The sequence below is a fragment of the Ceratotherium simum genome, chromosome 27 (genome assembly GCF_057802395.1).
Source record: "Ceratotherium simum simum isolate JZ-2026a chromosome 27, ASM5780239v1, whole genome shotgun sequence".
Classification (NCBI taxonomy): Eukaryota; Metazoa; Chordata; class Mammalia; order Perissodactyla; family Rhinocerotidae; genus Ceratotherium; species Ceratotherium simum.
Window position 1 is genome coordinate 28,511,835 of NC_141926.1, and position 11,554 is coordinate 28,523,388.

Genomic DNA, 11,554 nt, shown 5'->3' on the forward strand with positions numbered 1-11,554 from the left:
ACCAAGCATCTTTTCTGACCACAAAGGTATGAAACTAGAAATCAACTATAGGAAGAAAATCAGAAAAGCCACAAATACATGGAGATTAAACAAAATGCTACTGAACAACGACTGGGTTAATGAAGAAATCAAAGAAGAAATCAAAAAATACCTGGAGACAAATGAAAATGAAAATACGACATGCCAGAATTTATGGGATACAGCAAAAGCGGTTCTAAGAGGGAAGTTTATAGCAATACAGGCCTATCTCAACAAACAAGAAAAATCTCAAATAAACAATCTAACAATGCACCTAAAGGAACTGGAAACAGATGAACAAACAAAGCCCAAAATCAGTAGAAGAAGGGAAATAATAAAAATCAGAGCAGAAATAAATGAAATAGAGACCAAAAACACAATAGAAAAATTAATAAAACCAAGAGCTGGTTCTTTGAAAAGATCAACAAAATAGACAAACCTTTAGCTAGACTCACCAAGAAAAAAGAGAGAAGGCACAAATAAGTAAAATCAGAAATGAAAGAGGAGAGGTTACAACAGACACCTCAGAAATACAAAAGATTATAAGAGAATACTATGAAAAACTATATGCCAACCAATTCGACAATCTGGAAGAAATGGATAAATTCTTAGAATCATACAACCTTCCAAAACTGGATCAAGAAGAAGTAGAGAATTTGAATAGACCAATCACCAGTAAGGAGATCGAATCAGTAATCAAAAACCTCCCCAAAAATAAAAGTCCAGGACCAGACGGCTTCCCTGGTGAATTCTACCAAACATTCAAAGAAGACTTAATACCTATCCTTCTCAAACTCTTCCAAACAATTGAGGAGGGGGAAGCTCCTAACTCATTCTACGAAGCTGACATTACCCTGATACCAAAACCAGACAAGGACAACACAAAAAGAAAATTACAGGCCAATATCACTGATGAACATCGATGCAAAAATCCTCAACAAAATACTAGCAAATCGCATACAACAATACGTTAAAAAGATTATACACCATGATCAAGTGGGATTTATTCCAGGTATGCAGGGATGGTTTAACATTCGCAAATCAATCAACGTAATACACCACATTAATAAAATGAAGAACAAAAATCACATGATCATCTCAATAGATGCAGAGAAAGCATTTGACAAGATCCAGCATCCATTTATGATAAAAACTCTGAATAAAATGGGTATAGAAGGAAAGTACCTCAACATAATAAAGACCATATATGAGAAACCCACAGCTAATATCATCCTCAATGGTGAAAAACTGAAAGCTATCCCTCTAAGAACAGGAACCAGACAAGGATGCCCACTGTCACCACTCCTATTTAACATAGTATTGGAAGTCCTAGCCAGAGCAATCAGGCAAGAGAAAGAAATAAAGGGATCCAAATTGGAAAGGAAGAAGTGAAACTGTCACTATTTGCAGATGACATGATTTTATATATAGAAAACCCTAAAGAATCTACCAGAAAACTTTTAGAAGTAATAAACGAATATGGTAAAGTTGCAGGATACAAAATCAACATACAAAAATCAGTTGCATTTCTGTACACTAACAACGAAGAAGCAGAAAGAGAAATTAAGAATACCATCCCATTTACAATTGCAACAAAAAGAATAAAATACCTAGGAATAAACTTAACCAAAGAGGTGAAAGATCTGTACACCGAAAACTATAAAACATTTCTGAAAGAAATTGAAGAAGACACAAAGAAATGGAAAGATATTCCGTGCTCTTGGATTGGAAGAATTAACATAGTTAAGATGTCCATACTTCCTAAAGCCATCTATAGATTCAATGCAATCCCTATCAAAGTTCCAACAACATTTTTCACAGAAATAGAACAAAGAATCCTAAAATTTATATGGAACAACAAAAGACCCCGAATAGCTAAAGGAATCCTGAGAAAAAAGAACAAAGCTGGAGGTATCACACTCCCTGATTTCAAAATATACTACAAAGCTATAGTAACCAAAACAGCATGGTACTGGCACAAAAACAGACACACAGATCAATGGAATAGAATCGAAAGCCCAGAAATAAACCCACACATCTATGGACAGCTAACCTTTGACAAAGGAGCCAAGAACATACAATGGGGAAAAGAAAGTCTCTTCAACAAATGGTGTTGGGAAAACTGGAAAGGCATAGGCAAAAATGAAAGTAGACTCTTACCTTACACCATACACAAAAATTAACTCCAAATGGATTAAAGACTTGAATGTAAGACCTGAAACTGTGAAAGTTCTAGAAGAAAACATAGGCAGTACGCTCTTCGACATCAGTCTTAGCAACATCTTTTCAAACACCACATCTGACCGGGCAAGAGAAACAATAGAAAAAATAAACAAATGGGACTACATCAAACTAAAAAGCTTCTGCACAGCAAAGGAAACCATCAACAAAACGAAAAGACAACCTAACAATTGGGAGAAGATATTTGCAAACCATACATCTGATAAGGGCTTAATCTCCAAAATATATAAAGAACTCATGCATCTCAACAACAAGAAAACTACCAACCCAATTAAAAAATGGGCAAAAGACCTGAACAGACATTTCTCCAAAGAAGACATACAGATGGCCAACAGACACATGAAAAGATGTTCAAAATCACTAACTATTAGGGAAATGCAAATCAAAACTACAATGAGATATCACCTCACGCCCGTCAGAATGGCTATAATTAACAAGACAGGAAACAACATGTGTTGGAGAGGTTGTGGAGAGAAGGGAACTCTCATACACTGCTGGTGGGAGTGCAAACTGGTGCAGCCACTATGGAAAACAGTATGGAGATTCCTCAAAAAATCAACGATAGAACTACCATATGATCCAGCTATTCCACTGTTGGGTATTTATCCAAAGAACTTGAAAACACCAATTTGCAAAGGTACATGCACCCCTGTGTTCATTGCAGCCTTATTCACGATAGCCAAGACTTGGAAGCAACCTAAGTGCCCATCAAGGGACGAATGGATAAAAAAGCTGTGGTATATATACACAATGGAATACTACTCAGCCATAAGAAACGATGAAATCCAGCCATTTGTGACAACATGGATGGACATTGAGGGCATGATGCAAAGTGAAAGAAGTCAGAGGGAGAAGGTCAAATACCATATGATTTCCTTCATTAAGTAGTAGATAATAACAACAATAAACAAACACATAGGGACAGAGATTGGATTGGTGGTTACCAGAGGGGAAGGGGGGAAGGAGGAGGGTGAAAGGGATAATTGGGTACATGTGTGTGGTGATGGGTTGTAATTAGTATTTTGGTGGTGAACATGATGTAATCTATGCAGAAATAGAAGTACAATGATGTACACCTGAAATTTTTACAATGTTATAAACCAATGTTACTGCAATAAACAAAAAAAAAAAAATTAAAAAAAAAAAAAAAAGAGAAAGATAAGTATGTAGATGGAGATGTATGATGTGGAATTATGTTATATTGTGATTTTAATTAGCATTTTCTTCATTTTCCCATAAAGTCAACCACCTCTTGAAATGTAATAGCAATTTGTGATTTCTGATCTGTGAATTAACTGTTGATATATTTTCCCCATATTTCTGTTGGATTAATCATATTTTTCTTTTAGATTTATAATTTTTTAAATATATTTTGGTTATCAATCAAAAAAAAAAATCTAAAAATCATTACATATTAAAATAATTCTTTGGAAGTCTGCTATTTACACACACACGCACACACACACACACACACACACATTGCTTCTTTCTCACATTTTATTCAGAAATAGAAATTCTATCTGCTAGGTGCTGACCCAGCCAAGGTAGCTTTCTTTTGTATTTGTAAAGAAGAAAACTAAACTTCTGAGAAATTATTTAATTTTACTGAGGTCACACAACCAGACAGGGGAAGCCAGAAATCTAATCTAGGTTTGCCTAATGTCACTGTTTTTATTTGTTCCACCATATTCTATGCCTTGACATAGACAATTAAGCTGAGATTTTTGCCCTCAAAAGATGCTATCTAAAGGGAGAGACTAATATATAAACAGCCATTTATAATACACTTGAGAAGCAGGATAAGTTTTACTAGTTTCATGGAAACTTTTAAAAAATTTTAGTTTTTATTGAAATATAATTGACATATAATACTGTGTAAGTTTAGGGTGTACAATGTGTTAATTTGATACATTTATATATTGCAATATGATTACCACCGTACCATTAGGTAACAATTCTATCACATCACGTAATTATCATTTCTTTCTTGTGGTGAGAATACTTAAGATCCAGTCTCTTAGCAACATTGAAGTATATAATACAGTATTGTTGACTATAATCACTATGCTGTGTGTAGATCTCCAGGACTTATTCGTCTTCTAACTGCAAATTTGTGTCATGGGAACTTTTTGATGGGACCAACTTAGTCTGTCTTGAGACCTCAGGGAAGATTTCATTGAACAGGACTAAGGAGGAATAGAAACGTTCAAGACAGAATAAGAAGGAGGGCATGACAGCAAGAGGAAATAGCACATATAAATCATTTGAAACATAAGAGAACCTCTCAAAGTCAGGAAATCACAAAGAGGTACATGTGGTAAGAACCTAGAAAAGAAGAGGATGCATAAAGTCTTGAAGTCTTAGACATCATGCTAAGGAATCTGGACTCATTATAGGCAGTTAGAAGCCATGGGAGGATTTTAATCACGAGAGGAAACTTTATTTACTCAACAGATATTTCAGTGTTTGTTATTACCAGACACTAACCCTATTTATAAATTAGAATAATTTCAGACAACAATATAGAAGATAAACTAGAAATGGAAAAGACTAGAGGCTATTTCAAAGCCTTGAGGCAAAAATGATGAGACATCAGGTAGAGATTAAGTTTATTTCATCTTTGGGTTAACTATTGTCAGAGGGTAAAGTAATAGCAAATATGATTTTAGTAGCTTCTCTTCTCGTCTTTATTTCCCCTACCTGCCAACCCTCCTAAGACTTTCAGTGCCCCAGCACACCTCTAAGGGGCCCACAAGTTTCTTGTGAATTCAATTACAGTCGTGTGCCACATAATGATGTTTTGGTCAACAAGGAACCACGTATAAGAAGATGGTCCCATAGGATTATAATGGAGCTGAAAAATTCCTCTCACCTAGTGACATTGTGGCCATTGTAACATCGTCGGGCATCGTGTTACTCACATGTTTGTGGTGATGCTGGTGTAAACAAAACTACTGCACTGCCAGTCATATAAATGTATAGCACATACATAATAGTACATAATATTTCATAATGATAATAAGTGACTATGTTACTGGTTTACATATTTACTATACTATACTTTTTTATCATTATTTTAGAGTGTACTCTTTCTACTTATTAAAAAAAGTTTACTGTAAAATGGTATGGCATGTTATGCCAGCAGCCGCCTCATACATCTTGTATTTACCGCATCTCTTGATTGCATCATTTTCTCTTGTGCCTGATTTAATCTCATGTTGTTTTGTTCATCATGGACTCTAAGCATACAAAATCCACTGCTAATGTTGCCAGTAAGAGACCGCATTGAGGGACTGACCTGGAAACAAAATTAAGTGACTAGGGACTATGAAGGTAGAAAATCAGTGATGGTTGTTGCTCACCAGTCAGGCAGGTCCCCTTCCACCACAGCTACAATCTTGAAAAACAAGAACAGAGTGAGAGAAGCTGTTAAAACATCTGCATCATGAAGGCAAACAAACTAACAAAAATTTGAGATGGGCCTATATCAGACATGGAGAAACTTCTAATGACCTGGATTAAAGACCAGACAGAGTAGCAAGTCTCTGTCAGCACTGTGACCGTCACAGCCAAAGCAAAAAGGTTGTTTGTGATGTTGAAAGAAAAGACTGGACCCAACTACAATGTTGAATTTACTGCTAGGTGTAGGTGTGGGTGATTTAAACCATTCAAGTGTTATTATTCATTACATAATGTGAAAGTGAGTGGTGAGTTTGCGAGTGCTGATAGGAAGGCAGCTGAAGAATTTTTGGATTCTAGATAAGCTGATTGCGGAGGAAAATTACTTGCCAGAGCAAATATTCAATATGGATGAAACATCCCTATTCTGGAAACAGATGCCTGAAAGAACTTTTATCCATAAGGAGGCCAAGTCAAGGCTAGTTTTCAAGGCTTTTAAGGACAGGATAACAGTCTTGCTTAGAGACAATGTTGCAGGCTACAAATTGAAACTCTTTGTGATCTAGCACAGTGAGAACCCCAGGACCTTCAAGGATATCAATGTACAACAGGAGCAATAAGAAGTCGTGGATGAACCAGCTCCTCTTCTAAGATGCCCTCCTGAATTGCCTTGCCAGCAAAATGGAGAAGTATTGTTTGGAGAATAACATACCTTTTGAGATTTTCCTTGTTGCTGATAATGCTCCCAGTCATCCTCCTTTTATTGGTGATCTTCATCCCAATATCAAAGCAGTGTTTCTCCCTCCAAACATCACCTCTGTGTTCCAACCAATGGATCAAGGAGTTATAGCAGCTTTTAAGGCCTACTACCTGAGAAAGAACTCTGTCCAGGCTATTGCTGCAACTGAGGAAGACACTGATGCAATTCTGGAAGAATTACAACATCTATGACTGCATCAAGAGCCTTGCTTGGGCTTGGGGTGATGTCACCAAGGAGTGTACGAATGACATCTGAAAGAAGACACTCAAGACATTCAGTCATGACTCCAAGGGATTGCCAAGTATTAGGAGGTTGCAAAAATCAACAAGGCTGTGGTTGGGATGGCAAACAACTTTAACCTGGGTGTGGATGAGGATGACATTGAGGAGCTCCTAAAGGCGGTTCCTGAGGAACTGACGAATGAAGAGTTGTTGGAACTGGAACAAGAACGCATAGCTGAAGAAGAGGCAAGAGAAAAGGAAACTACCAGAGAAGAAAAAGAAGAAACACCAAGAAAATTCACAGTGAAGGGTTTAGCAGATGTTTTTGCAGACCTCAATGAGCTCCTTAAAAAGTTTGAAAACACAGACCCCAACACTGAGAGGAATGTTGATGGTGCAATTATCTCCTTACAAGCAATTCTATGATGTAAAAAGGAAACGAATCAAGGAAACCATCATCGACATATTTCTGAAAAGAGTGATACATCCCAAGAAAAGCCTCAGACAGGTCCTTCAGGAGGTATTCCAGAAGAAGGCACAGTTATCATGGGAGATGACAGCTCCATGTGTGTTATTGCTCCTGAAGACCTTCCAGTGGGATGAGATGTGCAGGTGAAAGGAAGTGATATTGATGATCCCGACCCTGTGTAGGCCTTCGTTAATGTGTGTATTTGTTTCTTAATTTTTAATAAAAAACATTTTTTAAACTTCATAGTAAAAAAAATTTTTTTAATAGAAAAAAGCTTATAGAATAAGGATATAAAGAAAGACAATATTTTTTTACACCTGTACAATGCATTTGTGTTTTAAGTGCTTTTACAAAAGACACAAACAGTTAAAGAAATTTAAAAGTTTATAAAGTAAAAAAGTTATGGTAAGCTAAGGTTAATTTACTATTGAAGATACAAAGTTTTTTAATAAATTTAGTGTAGGTTAAGTGTATGGTGTTTGCAAAGTCTGCGGTAGCGTCCAGTAATGTCCCAGGCCTTCACATTCACTCACCACTCACTCACTGACTCACCCAGAGCACCTTCCAGTCCTGTAAGCTCCATTCGTGGTCAGTGCGCTATACAGGTGTACCATTTTTTAGCCTTTATACGGTATTTTTACTGTACATTTTCTATGTGTAGATATGTTTGGATGTGCAAATACTTAACAATTGTGTTACAGTCTCTTAAAGTATTCAGTACAGTAAAGTGCTGCACACGTTTGTAGCTCAGGAGCAATAGGCTATACCATAGAGCCTAGGTGTGTAGTAGGCTATACCATCTAGGTTGGTGTAAGTACACTCTAAGATGTTTGCATAACAACGAGATTGCTGACGACGCACTTCTCAGAACGTATCCCTGTCATTAAGCTATGCGTGACTGTAAATTGCTAGAGGAGCTATAGGAAAGCAATACAGCTCTGGGCTATTCCCCCAAGTGCCGCCTTGTCACCCCCAACAAACATGAACATCCCTTTTTCCATCTTCCCAATATAGGGGATGGTGGAGACGCTATGCTTTCAGAATTTTTTCTGGAATCTTCTGTATACATGTTACTTTGCATTTTACTATTTGACTTAATAACATATCCTGGACCTCTTTATAAGAAGAGTTTAAAGTTTATTTCACTCTCTTTAGGACTGGTGTGGTATTTGGGAACATATTGTCATTTCTTCAACCCATTTTTGATCCTTTTTTAATGACCAACCAATTGCAGTAGCAGAGTTGGCTCCTGCTGCACTGAAAGGAGTCTGACTTCCCCTGGGAGGAGCCACTGCCCCCAAGCCCACTCTGTGTCCCATGGGGATCTTGAGCCCTGGCACCCTTCAACACCCTCAAACTAGACTTGGATGACTATTCTCTCATCTGCCTGTGGCTAAAGAGACTAGGGACCAGCCACTCATGGCAGAATCCCAGGGATGGACTAGAGGGTCTGAGCCTGGGTCTGTCAGAGACACTAGGAGAGTGAGATGTGGTTTCACAAAATAAAGGGTGGGAATAGAGCCTGAAGAGGAGCCGCGCCCTCCCCAGAGGCCCACTTCTGAAGATGACGTGGTGGACTGGACCCTCTCCAGGGCCACTTTGGGAGACTTGTGCTGAAGATGGCAGGGCCACATGAGGGAAGGAGCCCTGGTCACTGTGACACCTCAAGGGAGTCACTCCCACCCAGGAACACCTGATTGAACAGGGACATGTTGGCTCCACCCAAATCCATAAAATGTTAAGACTGCCAGTTCTTAGTGATGACTCTTGTTAGGATTGGAATCCTGGTCTCTTACTTAATACCTTTAGGGACACACTTCAGCCCTAGGCCCTTGCTTGTCCCCAGTGACCAAACACAAGGAGAGAGGGAGCCTCAGAGGAGGAAGATCCTGGGAGCTCTGTGGGCAGTCCCAGGCATCCCTGCAGAGAAGGAAACTTTAAAACAGGAGAAGGGGCCTCACCCAGGGATGGCCCCCACCACTCTGCCCTGACTTGCTCCCGTGCACAGAAAGGGACATTGCCTGGCCCTGCTCTGCCCCCCTAGGTGTGCTGTAGGGCCAGGTGGGCCTAGAGGAATAGGCTGCCAGCAGCCCTTTCCACCTCCCTCAGTGCCTGGAGAAGCGAGATCACTTTCTACTTTCAGAGTTCAGTTAGGGGTCTGTTTCCTAGAACCTGGCTGGTCTCCCCTCCCCCAACCAACTGATCAGCCCTGGTTGCCGGGCACCCGTTTACTTTTGAGATAGAACAATCCTCAGGGTTCTGAGCGGTCAGTTGTGGCCCACAGGACACTGGCACTCAGAGGCAGAGCTGCAGAGCCCTCTCCAGCCATGGAGGGCCTGCTGCCTGCCGTCGGATCCACTTTCCAGTTGATCCTGGAGTACCTGTGGGGTGCTCTGCTCGTGATTTCTGAAAGCCTGAGACAGGTGCCAGCTCTCCCTGTGTTTCCCTGGGAGATCCTGGTATGTACTGTGGTGGCGGTGCTGGTGGTTTTGATAGTAAAGAGAGGACAGACTTTAAGAAGTGGGACGGCACTAGGTGAAAGGTGTTCTGCCCACGATGAAGTCGGTGGAAAATGTGGTGAGAATATTGGACCCGTGATCCAAGACACTGAAGCCCTTGAGGTACCTGGGGAGGAGTCCAGTCCTCTCCTGTTACAAACCTTGTGCTTGTCAGCAATAAATACAAACCTGAGCAGGTTATCACTTCAGGACACTGTTGACTTTCTGGAAAAGGCACGGAAGAGCCACCCTCCTAAAATTTCCCAAGCAGCTGATGCAAAACCCCTCTTAGCATCAGAGAAGGATGGAGAACACCTCCAGAACACAACGGATGATTTGAACGGAAACACTCATTCTCCAGCAAGTCCACTCATGCTCTGCCAAGAAGTGTCAAGATGGAAGGAGAGAGCACAGGAAAAGGAGAAGGAGAAGGAAAGGTTGGAGCAGTCGAACACACGAATGCAGCAGATCCTGAAAGATAAAGTCAGCCAGATCCTATCAGTGGTTGTAGACCTGCTGCAGACCATCCCTTTGCCTGACCTCCTTGGCGACCAAGTGGATGACAGGAATGGTGAAGTCCAGCCAAAGAGGGAAGCAGGAAAGGGCGAGCACCCCGTCCATGGGTCAGAGGTTGATCGGAAGGGCGTCAGCGATGATGCTGACCTCGGTGTGCCCCTTCAAAGTCCCGAAGAGGAACATCCGGAAAGAGCCAGACAATCGTGGGAAGAAAAGCAAATGGACGAAGAGCTTCTTGGACAAATACTCTCTCTCCAAACTGAGGAAGCCTCTTTACAGCACGAAAACTCAAAGCTTGAAAGTGAGATTCAGCAGCTGAAGAAGAAACTTCAAGTTCTGCCTGATCTACAGGACGATCACATCATGCAACTTCACAGAAAACTGTTCGCGGAGGAAAGGGTCTGCTCAGAGCTGGACAAGGAACTCCTCAGCGTGTGTAGAGACCTGAACTCCACGTGTCAGCTTCGCAACCTCTACAAGAAGATGGCTGAAGACGTGGCCGAAGAAGTGGCGAGATGCACTTCCTACTATCACAAGGAGAAGCTCTTCCAGAAGAAAAGAGCGGAAGAAAGCTGGGGGGCGGCCGTGCTGGCTGAGAGAAAGCTCAAGGAGCTCAGAAGAGAAAATGAGCACAACCGGCAGAGGCTGGCCGTGTACGAGGCCAGGTTCAAAGGGCCTCTCCCGGGAGGCCCTTTGGCTCCAGCTGCTCCCCCCGCAGCCCCCAGAGGCCCGGAAGTGTGGGGGATCCCCTGGGCCAGCTGGCCCCCCCAGGAAGGAGGAGGGTCCTGCCCCGAGGCCTCAGGGACCGGGGCTCCCCTGCAGGTGTGACTCAGCCTCCACAGCAGCGGGGCCTCAGGCCCCACCTGCGGCAGAGCCTCTGCACCTGTGCGCTCTTTGCAAAGAAATTTTGATTTTTGTCTTTTTAGTTTAGCTACTATGACTAAATTGATTATTCTGATTCAAGTAGATAAACCACTCGAATTTGTAAGATATTTTTTCAAATAAAGTTTCATTTAATGCAATTCTTATCAATAATTGCTCTCTATGTCCTTGGACCCTCTAGAATAAGATAGTATAAGGATTGTATTTAGATAAAATGACAGGTCACTATTACTAAAGCTATCACTGAAGTTGCACATAGAGATGTAGAAAACAATCAAGACCATTTCTGTGTGCTCTGAGCTGCTATTAGAAATCTGTAAAGTAACTTAATATTTGCCTGGATAAATTAGATTGGTATTAGAAACCAATGGAAAGAAAAAGAGAAAAAAACTTCAACACACCACCACTCATATTTCACAATATTTTTACTTACTCCTAAATTCATAGATTAATTTAGAGGATAATTTTAGATAATTTACTCTCATTGTTTTTTGTTTTTTAACCTATGCTGTGTTGTTTAAGATAGGGTTTGTTGTTGAGACATTTCTCA

At 40.6% G+C, this 11,554-nt stretch overlaps 1 protein-coding gene across 1 annotated transcript; it reads left to right on the forward strand.

The window, feature by feature from the left end:
* Positions 1-9,435: 9,435 nt before the first annotated feature.
* On the forward strand, positions 9,436-10,950 carry LOC147913463 (melanoma inhibitory activity protein 2-like). The gene has a single exon (XM_087418221.1). The coding sequence runs from the start codon at positions 9,436-9,438 to the stop codon at positions 10,948-10,950; it is 1,515 nt and encodes a 504-aa protein (XP_087274347.1).
* Positions 10,951-11,554: the final 604 nt, after the last annotated feature.